At 42.9% G+C, this 12,967-nt stretch overlaps 2 protein-coding genes and 1 long non-coding RNA gene across 9 annotated transcripts in view; 1 reads left to right on the top strand and 2 right to left on the bottom strand.

Annotated features, from left to right (window-relative positions):
* Positions 1-9,949, top strand: part of LOC111076122 — a 39,864-nt gene extending 29,915 nt beyond the window's left edge. For all 4 annotated transcript variants that reach the window (XM_041593149.1, XM_041593151.1, XM_041593150.1 and 1 more), the window contains exons 2-5: positions 7,204-7,309; positions 7,385-7,645; positions 7,713-7,959; positions 8,026-9,949. In XM_041593149.1, coding sequence (XP_041449083.1) covers positions 7,204-7,309; positions 7,385-7,645; positions 7,713-7,959; positions 8,026-8,872 — 1,461 coding nt within the window. In that variant the 3' untranslated portion in view covers positions 8,873-9,949. The remainder of the gene's footprint in view (positions 1-7,203; positions 7,310-7,384; positions 7,646-7,712; positions 7,960-8,025) is intronic.
* A 3-nt stretch (positions 9,950-9,952) lies between these two features.
* On the bottom strand, positions 9,953-11,625 carry LOC111076125. Of its 4 annotated transcripts, none has more exons than XR_002607993.2 (7): positions 11,472-11,625; positions 11,343-11,406; positions 10,973-11,284; positions 10,856-10,910; positions 10,342-10,785; positions 10,221-10,284; positions 9,953-10,164 (listed from the first exon to the last, which is right to left on the bottom strand). It is a non-coding gene; the product is annotated as an uncharacterized LOC111076125 (long non-coding RNA). The 4 variants fall into 4 exon arrangements; XR_002607991.2 differs by having other exon boundaries at positions 10,973-11,287; XR_002607994.2 differs by having other exon boundaries at positions 11,468-11,625.
* A 239-nt stretch (positions 11,626-11,864) lies between these two features.
* LOC111076123 lies at positions 11,865-12,831 on the bottom strand. The gene is made up of 3 exons (XM_022369779.2): positions 12,672-12,831; positions 12,542-12,617; positions 11,865-12,478 (listed from the first exon to the last, which is right to left on the bottom strand). Exons 1-3 carry the CDS (start codon positions 12,725-12,727, stop codon positions 12,248-12,250), a joined length of 363 nt encoding a protein of 120 aa, XP_022225471.1. The 5' UTR covers positions 12,728-12,831; the 3' UTR covers positions 11,865-12,247.
* Between the last annotated feature and the right edge of the window lie 136 nt (positions 12,832-12,967).

Below are 12,967 nucleotides of genomic sequence, written 5' to 3' on the forward strand. Positions count from 1 at the left end.
CCGATTGCTGGACTGCTGGAGTGTTGGATTGGGGCTGGCACAGACAGGCAGACAGGCAGACAGGCAGCCTGTAAATATAATATCGCCATAAAAATTGACATCCGATCATTTGTAATTATTATTGCGCCGCCACAGTACACACTGCTGCGACATGACAAGGCGTCCGGCTACTACTTGCTGGCAGTGGGGCGTGGCCATATTGGCGCTATACTCATATGTTTTTGCCATTGGCTGCTGGGCTGGCACAAGCCCCGGTGTGTGTACGCCATATGTATATATACTTACTGTATGTACGGATCTGACTGAGCAGATCCGATCACCACAAATCATTCTAAATGGTTCGTGGCTCGCTGTCTCCGTCTCGTTCGACTTGAGCGTCGTCGACTCATTGCTGCCTCTAATGGTAATCACAGTGCCATAATTTACATTGAGAGACGACTCCCAGTGCCCATGTCAGAGACCCATACTCAATACCCCATACCCCCAACTACCAGTTCGTTCAACTCGTTCAATCAATCTTAGATTCGGTTCAGGGAACAATTAATGCCAAAAAAAAAAAGAAAAGAAGAAAAAACACCGAACCAACCCGAACAACTTATCCGGAGAGTACCGCGAGAGAGTGTACGTGGTAGGGTAGGGGAGGGAGGGCGGTGAGGGCCAGGGCCCATGCCACAGTTTTTTGGGGAAGTGGGGAAGGGCTTTCTTTTTTGTGGGCAAGTTGTGTTGTCTACTTGAAGAGTTTCGGTTTTCGGTGTTTGGTGTTCGGTTTTCAGTTTTCGTTTTAAGACCAACTTAAATGGAACCAGAAATTATTTTTGAACGCCTTCAAGTGCTTGCCTGCTTCGTACAACAACAACAACAACAACAATAAAAACACACATTTAAAAGGAATGGAATGGAAAAAAGTTGATTCAAAGTTGGAGCGCAATCATGACTTGATGCGATTATAAAGAAGTTTTTTGTTTGGGTCTGGGCACTCGCTCTGCTGTGCTCTGCTCTGTCTGTGCCTGGGAGCAGGGGGCAGAAGGCATTAATGCCCAATACAAATAGAAATTAGATACACACACACACACAGACACACATGTGGATACTTATAAAGATTCAATATTCAAATGAAATTTTTGGAAAATGACTAAACCAAAAAATAATAATATAAAAGAGATGTATGCCCCAAACTGAACGAAGAACGAGTGCTTAGAATTGTTTTCTTTTCTTTTTTCTGCTGCTGCTGGCTGGCACTTTTTGGGGCTTCAGCCGGGACGATGGGTCTGGTCTGGCTTTTGACTATGGTTTGGTTGGGTGTTGGGGGGGGGGAGGCGGCTGGCTATAAGTAATAATAATAGCCATCACATACATATGTACGTACTGGCAGAGACGCGTAAAGATAACAGGGCCGAGTGTGAACGTGAACCCACATCAAGCAGAATATCTCCCCCAACCCCACCCCACCCCTTTCCGATCAAACTTTTGAATTTAAAATCTGAAATTTGACTGTTGACTTGCCATTGGAATTGTCTTTCGGCCCAAGTGATGCTGGAAAAATTAAGGCTAAACTTGGCCAACGAATGGGTTTGGTGCCAGACATAGTTTGACAGTTGACCAATAAAAAGTTTTAATTAATTTATGGGATTAATGGAATTTTCGTATATTTAACTTAAATTAAACTGCCAATTGAACAGTCCAATATAACATAGAGGTACATAGAGGATACATCAATTATTTATATATCATATTGAGCATAAAATGATCACCAAAATGTTACTTTAAAATGAAATTTCCAACAATCTTAATCACAGTGTATGCTAGCTGCTGTGCCTAAAGTAATTTCTTTAAAAATTCCCTGCTATTTCAGACCACAAAGCACTTTTATAATCGTTCTAAATTATTCCAACGCACACAGCCATTTAACAAGCAGAGTGACAAACCAATTTGGTCTTTCGAATGGCACTAAAGACACACTAAAACAATTGGTATGGGGCGACTGACTCTACACCATATAAGGCGACTGGGCTGGCAGCAACAGCAGCAGCAGCAGCAGCAACAACGTTTGTGGCAATTGTGGATGTGGATGGGTCGAGCGGAGGAGTCGACTCTGCTCTGAAGTCGAACGTAGTAGAGTAATGAACTTGTCAGCCATGTTTTCAGGGTGTGCTCAAGAAAGTTGAGCGGCTCTAGTACATTGTACAACTAATGTACATATGTATGTACATATCTCCCACTATACATATGTATGTACATATGTAGGTATGCCCGTACAAATGTGGACTGCTCCAATTGTTTCCCTTGGTTGGTTTGCTGTTTTTGCGGGGGGCTGGGGGATGGGGGGACTATGTGAATCAAAGATAAAGGTAATCCATTTGACTTGACGATATCTATGACTGTCACACAGTCACAGTCACAGCCACAGTCGAAGTCGAAGTCACAGTCGAAGTTTCAGTTCCATTTCCCTCCTCCCTGCTCAATCCCCCCCTGCAGTCACCACTATACCCCACCCTCCTTTTGGAGTCTCAGTCTGATTTGAAAACTATGCACAGCTGCGCAATTTCGTATGCGAGGCTTGGATTTTGGGTTTGGGTTTGGGGCTGACTAATGAAATACAACAATAATAATTTAGTAAGTTTAGACCTACGCATGCGCCGTTGAGACAGCATTACCAGGGTGGTGAAGAGGGGCAGAGCAGACAGAGAGAGAGAGAGAGAGAGAGACACTTCCCATTCGATGCCTGGCAATTGTCGCAGCACAAAGCGCAATTTGTCGTCGCTCGATGAGGAGTAGAAAAGTCGATGAACCTAGTGCTTTTTCTCTCTCTCTCTCTATTTTTTTTGGGTGTAGGCCAGGCCCGTAGTAGACAAAGGCAAATGCTTGACAAAGAAAAATCTTACATTTTTTTAAGGTTTTTTTTTTTTTTGTAGCTAGCTAGTTACAATTGTAAGTAGCACACAGATACTGATACACAGATACCTATACACAGATACACAAAACTTTTGCGCTGCTGACAACTGCGCAGGCGCGCGTGTGCGTCATGAAATTAGTTTATTTGTTTGCATAAATGTGCCACAGTGGCTGTCGCAGTGTGTGCTGTGCTGTGTTTGTGTGCAACAAATTTCTAATAAATTTGTTGTTTCGGCACCCGTGTCATGCCATGCACACCTGGAGCATAATTCGCCCTGAGCCATTGCCAGAGCCAGAGCCAGAGCCATGAGTCAATTTCCGTCAGCTGCGGCAAAAGTAGCAGCAGCAGCAGCAGCAGCAGCATTATGGCATTATATCAATTTCAGACTCTAGAAAAACTGAGATCTATATGAGAGTAATCTATTAGCAAGCTATGACTATTATCATAAAAACAAAATATGCTAAGAAATGGCGTTCTTAGCATTTCTAGAATTTACTTATAAACTGTAGGAATGAAAGTAATATAAGAATGAAATAATATTTAACTGTAAACTGAAAGATAAGCCCATTTGTCATGGAAATATAATTAAAAATAATCATAAGCAATATCATTCTGCCAGCATTCCCTCTCTAGTTCAAGAACAACACTTGAAAAACTACGATTTCCTGTTTTATCTAATGTTTCGGGTAAAGCAATTAAGAAATTCAATTTTAAATATCATTCTAAAAATATTGACACTCCTTCCATTATTATTGGTAATAGTCGCGTTCTCTCTCTCGCTCTCTCTCTTTGTCTCTTGAGTTTGAGTATGAGTACTCCCACGATGAGAAATTGTTCGAGTAGTCGGTAGAGCGAGAAATGTTCGCATCTTGAATTGTGGAGGGGAGCTGCCGACCTGGAGCTCCCAATCGGGCCATTCCCAGCGGCTGCCACTTAAGGCTCTACGCTGCTCCGACCAACCTTAGAACAATAAACAGCGCACAACAAATTCTTTTCTTTGATTTAAGCATTCAAATCAATGAATGCCATAACTGCCAGCCACTCCACGTACATACATACAACACCACTCGAAAGACCCAAAATGCAGGGAGAACGACGGGAACGAGGAGCTCTTTTCGGCCACTTGAACGTTCGATGACATTTCGTTTTTAGTTTTCTCTGTATAATTATTATAATACATAAATTTATGCTACACAACGCAGGGGTACAACAACAACAAAGCAGCAGCAGCAGCGGTAAGAGCAGCAAAGCAGTAGCAGCAGCAGCAGCAGCAGCAAAATGTGGGGAAGTAGTAGAAATAACAGAGAATTTGTAAAATCATTTCAAGTGCTCTAAAGTTTAACGATTCTCTCCAGGTTCAGAATCAGTGGCAGGGCACAACCATCAGGCAGGGCAGGGCAGGCCCATAGCTGTACTCCATCTCCATATTAATGTGTGTGTGACGTGTGTGTGTGTGTGTGTGTGTGTGCTCCATTTATGCCCCACTCCGCATTACAAATTACCATTTAAATTTTAATTTTCCATTTAGTTTGAACTCTAACGCGGCTTTAACATTTTGTTGACAGAAATAGTTCACCGTACTAAGACATGCCGCCGAATACAATAAGTAAAGTTGTTCGTTCGTTCGTTCGTTTGTCAATTTGCGGTAATTACCCACACAACGGACAGCACGGACGCCTGCCCGGGCATTGGATTACGTTTCGGAATACGTACTTACATATTGTATATCGAGTATGGTCTTGGGCATGGTCTCTGGTCTCTGGTCTCTCTCCGGTATTTGTATCTGATATCTGGTGGTAGTGGGCAACAATGCCTCGCTTTATTTTAAGGCACAAGGTTGACTTTTGTTGCTCTACTATGCGCTGCTCTGCGCTACTCTGCTCTGCTCCGTGTGTGTAGGTTCACAATTGTTAAGGCATGTAGATACAGTAATTATTTTTCGTTTTCATATTAACAACCGACAAAAAAAAAATATAGATAAAAAGCCAAGGCACACACACACACGCACACACACACTCGCAGGCAATCTAAACCAGTTTGCTTATTTAATTTCAATGCTTAATTTTGAAGTCACATTGATTGGAGTGAGTGATTATTTTGGGTATATTGTTTTCAGAGTACAGTGCCAAAAAGAAAACGATTAGATCGTTTTGCATAAGTATGTGCCATACTTTATGCACTGCCTTAAAGCTAATACCAAATATCCCAAATGGCAACACAGGAAATATTAAATCTAATATAAATATTTCTTTGGTCGGGTGGCCCATTAAACGATCTTAGAAACAATTGGAATTGGAATGGAATTAGATATGTACTTTTGCCAGACAAGACTTGACTATAAATTGCGGCATTTGGGGTAGAGGCACTTGAGAGGTGCCAGAATTTCCAGTATGCCCATGTCACATTTCTCGCATCTTTCAACTTCATCTTTAGACTAAATTGGCCGGCAGCAAGCCCCACCCTGGCCAGAACACACACTCAGAGGAGCAGCAGAGTGCGCGTCGCCTCGAATTTCAATGAATTATTCTGGGCCCAAAAAATAAAAGTGGCAACCAAAAGTCCAGCAGCCAGTCAGCAGCTCATGACTAAAATTTAAACACTACCATAATATTCGACAATAATTATTAATTGTTTGTTAATAAATATGTAGAATGTATGTACATCCAAGTATGTATCTGTATGAGTACATACTTGTACATATAGGAAGAGTAAAAATGAATATAATAATAAGCGCACGCGCCACTGTCGTCGTTGTCGATGCCAATGACTAAGTTTCCTTTGGATCTCTCTCATAGACATGTCGAGCGTATGCGATAAATACAAATGTATCCCCACATATCTACGTACTTATACACAACATTCATTCACATACATATGTACATATATAAATTGTAAATCAGATACGGCATAAATACTGAACACATGGCGCAGTTTCTACAGACCTCCCTCCCCCCCATAAAGACTTGTGGGTGTCCGGAGGAGGAGGAGGAGACACCGGAATCGGTCGCTGTACAAAATTGAAATAAAATAAAGCACCATAAAACGTACTTATAGATTGAGACGATGGTCTGATGGGGTAGGAGTGGGGGGTATGCAGTGCAGGGCAGGGCAGGGTGATCAATGGAAGAGTTTTGGGGAGAGCCAAATGAAGACGAAATAAAGTCGAACAGCTCCAGTAAAGGGAACTATTCAAAGCTTTATATCCAATCTTACTAAACCTTTGAATAATTACATGGATTCCAAAGATCGTTTCAAATCAACTCGTTAGCCATTGTAGGCTAGCATCACTGTAGCCAACATTGGATATGCTCAATATGTGCGACCATATGGATGTATTGATTTAAACATATATGTATATGTACATATGTATACGGTACATAGAGTATATGCTTGAAGAATTTGTAGATGCTTGCGAGTGTATTTGATCTTGGTATAATTGGCTGTCAGTGCGACGTTTGATTGAACCCCACACTCAACCACAGATACGAGCACACAAACACACACACACGGGGTAGAGCAAAATGTCCGCATCTGGTATTGTGTGTGTATGTGTGTGAGTTTTGTTAATTTATAAATTAAAACGCGTTTCATGGCATTATTTATTTGTCTTTTCTCTGTGTGTTTCTCTGAGTGTTTGTCTTCTTTCAAGTCATTCGATTGTTCGTATTCATATTCATATTCTTCTTAGCCCATTTTCGTTATGGCCTGCAAACATTTGTTGCCTGATTTGATGGCTCCCTACCCTAACCCTACCCGTCTCCTGTTCGCTAATTGAAAATCAATTAATGCGACTGCATCTCCACAGCCATTCTCCATCTCCATCTCCATTCTGGCCATATCTGCCGCAGCAGTCATGTCAAAGTCAGCTGAAACCATCCAGCGAGGAATAATGCGAGGGAGGGATAGAGGTAGGGAGGGACGAGAACAATTCCAGACCTGCAAAATCCTTTTGTTTTCATTGACTCTCTACTGTGCTTGGCCAGCAAAAAGTTTAATTGATGTGCCCAGAGTATCTCTCCGACACACGAAATATTTCATTATGTCTCGGGTTTGGCCGAAACGATCATCACCATCATCATCATCTCCATCATCATCATCAGGTTCATTGAATCTTGAAGTGCGTCTCAAAGCGAGCTTCTTATGGCGGGGAATGTGGCACAAGTTTTGCATGCCAAAGTACCCTGACAGCCAAATTTGAGGACTAATCAATGAACATTCAATGCGCTGTGATGCGATGCGTTGCGATTCGATTCGATTCCCCTTTTGAATTCTCGTTTCTCATTTCACACTTCTCTCGTTACTCGTTGCAGGTCAACAAACAGTATACGGCCAACGATCTGGAGGCTTTTATGAAGATAGCCGCCAACTGGCAGAATTCCAATCACAGTTTGCTGGAGGGCGTCGACTTGAAGACGGGTAAGCTAGAACCCCCTCAAAAAATTATGCTACCAATCGCCAGACAATTAAAATAACTAAATTTCCTCTTCGCAGAGATGACACAATACATGAACAATCCATCGATGAACATGTACAAGAAGCGGGAACGCACCCAGAACTGGAATCACCAGGAGAAGAAATATCTGCTGGATCTGTGCCGGAAGGATATGCGCATTATTGAGAACAAGCGATTGGATGCCGGTCTCACGGCCGTCAAGAACAAGGCCTGGAAGATCATACACCAGAAGTTCTCCAATCAATTTGGCACCGATCGCACCTGCAATCGCCTCAAGGAGCAGTGGCGCCGCATGAAGGGTACGTCAGAGGAATTTCTATCATTTCCATTGCTAGATTAATGTTCTATTTGTGGTCTTCCATCCAGCCTGCACACGGAATGAGATACTCGACTATAACAATCGTCTGGCCAGGTTCGGACCAGAGGTGGCCGATCGCAAGAAGCCGTCGCCGTTCACCTTCGAGGTGTGGGATTTTATGCAGGAGGCGAAGAAGGCCTGCAAGTCGGAGGCCTTGGATGGCATTGACTATTCAAAGATTCCATTGGCACTGGAGGAGGGTTTCGAGTACCGCGAGGACTACAAATTCAATGGGGATGAGCACGAAATGGATGAGTAAGTGATTGAATGCAAGAGAGCTCTTTGCGCACGGATAACTAACGATATTCTCCATTCAAGCAGCAGCCGTACCCCACCCCAGGAGATGTGCGATGTGGACATCAAGGAGGAGGAGCACAACGAGACCTTTGATGAGAAATACAACAGTCACCATCTGAACCAGAGCGACATCCTAGGCGGGGGCGAGCGTCTGAGTGTGTCACCCAATCACAGTCGCAACGGAATCCTCGATGCCGAGAGTCCTGCCACAGTCTCGACAGCCGTTGCCCTCGATGCGAGTGCCGGCGGGGGCGGCTTTATGACGGCCGGACCCGACATGTCCGGCTTCCAGGCCAACTTCAACATGAACAACATATCCGCCACGCTGGAGGCTCTCAATGCCTTGAGGTCTGGCCAGTTCCCCAGTGCGGCAGCTGCTGCCGCCGCCGCCATCCAGCAGCACCAGGCTCAGGCACAGGCACAAGCTCAGGTGGTCGCCCTGCAGCACCAGCACAAGAGCACCAACAATAACAACAACAACAATAATGAGGACGATGATGATCTGCTGAAGCCCTCGCCCAAGCGTCGGCGCACCAACAGTGGCAGCGTGTTGGGCATCGAGGATCAGCCGCAGTCTCTGACCACATCTATGCCGCCATCGACGGACTGCCAGGCCCTTGAGCGATCGAGCAGCAGCAGCAACGGACTTGGCATTGGCGTTGGCGTTGGCGTCGCGCCGGCCAGCCCCAGCAGCAGCAACTTCGAGCTGCGCCTGTTCATGGAGATGCAGAGCAAGGAGCACATGATGCGCATGAAGATACTCGAGGTGCAGCTGCAGTCGGCCAAGCACAGCCGTGACCTGATCGAGATCAACAAGACCCTGGCGCTGCAGAAGCTGCAGGAGCTGGCCAGCAAGCGGCTGCCCAGTTAGGACACAGTGCGTCAGCCGAGCAGCGTTTCATGTTATGTTAGTTGTAGCCTTAACACACGACTCCATGGCTCCGTTCGTAGCAGGCAGAGGGCGTAGCTGGAGATCGGCTAGAGTTAGCGATAGAGTTTTACACCTAAGTTTAGAAGCAGGATTCATATCTATCCACAACACAGACACACACGCACACCAACACACACACACACAGTCACAAACAGAGACACCGAGTTGCATGCTCCACAACATTCCTGGCATTGTTGATCAGTATTTGAGAAGCTAGAAGCGAAAATCCGAACACAGAACCCAACCAAGCCACAGATGGATAGGGAGAGGGAGGAGGATCAGGAGGCGCTCGAAAGTATGCCATATTTCTCTTGCTCGCCCATAAAGCCTACCTCACACACCACACATCCAAAAACACACAAATACGCAGACACGCACACACACACACACTCTTCTGGCCTCACCAGCACTTGACCAAGTCAAGTCAAGTTTTAGCTTGTAGTTTTAGTTCGTACGGGAATATCATTCTCCAAGTTGCTCAACTACCACAAATGTATTGTACTTACGTTCTTGACATCAGTTTTACGTTCTGCTACCACCACTAACGATCTGCTTATATATATATCACCATATATATATGTGTGTATATCCGTAGGCGATTCTTTTTGTATACCTAAGTTAATCCGATATGTGGGAGGAGCACTAGTATGTGCAGCCCCACAAATAGCAGTCGTCTTTTGATTTTGATTTGAACTTGTATTTATTTTATCTTTGTATAGACTTTATGTTGATATGTGTATACCCAGCCGTATGCCCTGATGTTTATTTGAATGCCATATTAAATGAAAGTTCATTTCAATATTTTATTTTCCATTTGCGCTGCAAAACAAATTGTTACCATATATGATAAAAACAAAAAAACAACCACCCCTATATACATATATCGTATGTTTTTAAGAAAGCTCCCCAATATCAGGCAGGTTTTTGTAGGAAGGAAGGAATCCCTCGAACCTGAAAGGCTTCTATGTAAATGAAGAATACAAATTATTTTAAATAAAAAAGAGGAAAGAACAAAAATTCCGATTTTAATTTATTTTAGATTAAATGTTAATATAATTAATTGCGTCATACTATTTCCCTGCTTTCCTGCTTTGCCCCTGTTATTGTTTTCGGGTTTGACTAGATCTTTCAGCGATTGTTACCATCTGCTCATCCACTTTGCCAATCTCTGACATGACCTCCTTCTGTTGCTTTTTAAGTTTGGAACGCAGTTGCATCAGTTGTTCTCTTTGCTGGTGAATAAATCGAGAAAGTCCTAACAATGCCCAACTATAGCAGAAATACGTACTATTTTTAGGAAGTGGATATTCTCTCCGGCTCTGGCTCTTTCGTACAAGAAATTGCTGGCATTCCTATAGATATTATGCAAATATAGTAAAAGACTTTTTCTCGATTCCCGCTATACTCACTTGAAGCTCTGCGTGAAGCAGCATTTGGGGGCAGCTACAAGTCGAAGCGTGTTGCAAAGAATTTTTAGCATGGCTGATAATTTTCGGTAAAATGTAAGAAAAAATATGCGAAACTAAAATTTATTTATTAAAATTTGGAATTGAATGGAAATGTAGTATTAAGTGAAGGCATTCTAAGGGCTGACTGAAACTGGAATGTTTTTTGAAAAGATTCTCGCCTACTCTACGTGAGCTGCTGATTCAATTGTCTCCGCCCATCGACTTTTTAACTCTCTCGATGGAATTTTCCAGCTGCTCGATTTGTTTCAACAGCGATTCTTTCAAGGACTTTGCATTTTCGGAGAATCCCCGCTCAACGGCTTTGATCTCGTTCTTCAGGGCCTCGATCTCTTCCATCATTTGCTTAATCTTATTCTGCCTAATTTTCTTTAGTTGTTCCATTTCCTTTGGGGTACATATGGTGTAAATAGATGTATACCCATGCCCTAAAGATTGGTTGTTTTGAAATACTCACAATTTTCTTAAAATGATTTTTCTCCTCTCCCATGCCTTTGTCCCGGAGGGATCGTCTATTGATTAATGGACAAAAGTTGTTATGCAAGAAATCAGAAAACCAGAAGAACATACGCACCTGAGTGTGCTTGTGGCCAGTACATCTCTGGCTTTCAGCAGACTTATGGCTCTGAAGACTGTTCCAAACATAATTGAAACAAAATCTTTAAAATTTAGAATTTGAAACGAAAGTATTTGAACAGCAGAGCCGTTTTTCAAGGATGACTGGATTGATTTTTACTATCTGTCTCTCTCTCTATGGCTTCTTTTCAGGTTTGGCGCTGGAGTTCTCCAAGTTCTTAATATGCTTTTCAATTTGTTCAATTTTATTTTTAATTAATTTCCGTTCTTCTATAATTTTCTTGCGTATATTCTCCAACTGATCGCGTTGCTTCTGAAACGGAAGAGTTTTAAGACGGAGCTTGAATTTGTAAGACTGATTGACAAACCACATGCATATAGGGGATATTAGAGCGAACACTGCCTAGGTAAGAGAATTTGATGGACAGTCGACTGGTGGAATAGAAAAGAATGAATTTCTTTATGAGGAGCTGCAATTTAATGTCTACTTAACCTACTTGACTTCTGGATATTGGTTGAAGATTCTCAGTGGCTGCCAACAATTTTTGGCGAATTGGAAGCTTAGTATTTGCAGAATTTCAGACATTGTGGATGACTTTGAATTTGAATAAAATATTAATTTACATGAACATGATTCTGTGAATAAAATGGGGTAAAATGACAATTAAAGTAAAGCTGACATATAAAACCAACTAAAGTCTACCTATGAATCACGCAAGCAATTTTCAAACATTTTATTCACTGATAAGAAGAAAAATCCGCCATTTGATTGATTGTTTATGGAGTGATCTAATCTCAGCAATAATTGTATATTGTGTAATCGCAATGGGTGGCTACAACGGGAGTTGCAGGTTGAAGGCAAACAAATAAGAACACAAAATAAGGTGTTATTCTGTCTTTATGTTTAGTCAATTTATTAAGTCACATTTGTTGATCTAAGTGTACATAGTCTTGGGTTGACCTTGTCTTGGTATCGGCGAGTCATAGATGAAAGGACGTGGTGCGGGCGGCTGCCTAAAAGGATTCCCAGCTCCTCCGGGAGCCGGTCCACTGTTACGAGATGGCGAGCCATTGCTTGGAGCGACCAGGCATCCCAGTAGAGCGAACAGCAGACAACACAGTGCGAACAGCTTCATCGTTTGTAATCTTTTGCTTTCTGAATGACAATCTCAGTCTCGGGATGAGTGTTTTTATAGGGCCGGGAGACACTCTGCTCTGTTGATAGTCGTTGATACTGTGAAGCACACGGGGGGATTTTTGCAGCCAACTGAAATCACCGACACTGGGTGATTTTTTTCTTGTCTGATGGAGCAGGTGGCGGGGTGGGGCTGGCCTCAGTCGGTTGCTCGGCTGGTGCTCTTTTTACATTCGCTTTCTTTTCAAGATCCATATTCCTATCAAACTCCATGCGTTTAATGGCACGCGTCAGGTCGCAGACCATGCCCTCCAGTCCTTTGACCTTTTTGGATAGCATGTGGGTGAGTGATACCAGTTGCTGCCGTTCCTATGAAAATTGAATAGTGTTACATATTGGGAGAGACCAATCATTATCTATGGGTTTAGCTACCGTTATCAGGTTTTCGAATTTCAGATCCGTTTCAATTTGACTGGTAATATTGTTGTTGAATTTGATCAAATTTCCCCTGTTTAATGGTTCAGCCTATTAGCGGATTGTGTGGTATCCAATCCCTACTTACCGAAGTATGCAGCCACCCCTGAATTGAGTCCATATCTTACTCATTAGCTTACTCATTGTGCTGAATGTGTGGGGGTTCTAAAGGCGCTAAGACAGGAAATTTATTGGAGCCAAAAATGTGATATATGTATGTACGTATATTTTTATTTTTCAAATGTGACATATATAAATAAAACTCCTCTAATCTGGTGACGTTTTCATCTCTGGACAGGTTAGGACAGCAGCGCACATTCTTTCTGGCGTCCGATGAGTATCGTCTCCCAATTAGAATTTGTCCTGAACGCTGGAAGGTGCTGG

Source organism: Drosophila obscura, unplaced genomic scaffold (genome assembly GCF_018151105.1).
Source record: "Drosophila obscura isolate BZ-5 IFL unplaced genomic scaffold, ASM1815110v1 contig_186, whole genome shotgun sequence".
Taxonomy (NCBI): domain Eukaryota; kingdom Metazoa; phylum Arthropoda; class Insecta; order Diptera; family Drosophilidae; genus Drosophila; species Drosophila obscura.

Excerpts from the sequence above, each read along its gene's own strand:
- LOC111076123 (XM_022369779.2), bottom strand. The coding sequence starts at position 12,727 with ATGAGTAAGCTAATGAGTAAGATATGGACTCAATTCAGGGGTGGCTGC. Across the intron at positions 12,618-12,671 it reads AGGGGTGGCTGCATACTTCG|GGGAAATTTGATCAAATTCA; the intron begins GTAAGTAGGGAT and ends ACCATTAAACAG. Across the intron at positions 12,479-12,541 it reads AATTCGAAAACCTGATAACG|GAACGGCAGCAACTGGTATC; the intron begins GTAGCTAAACCC and ends CAATTTTCATAG.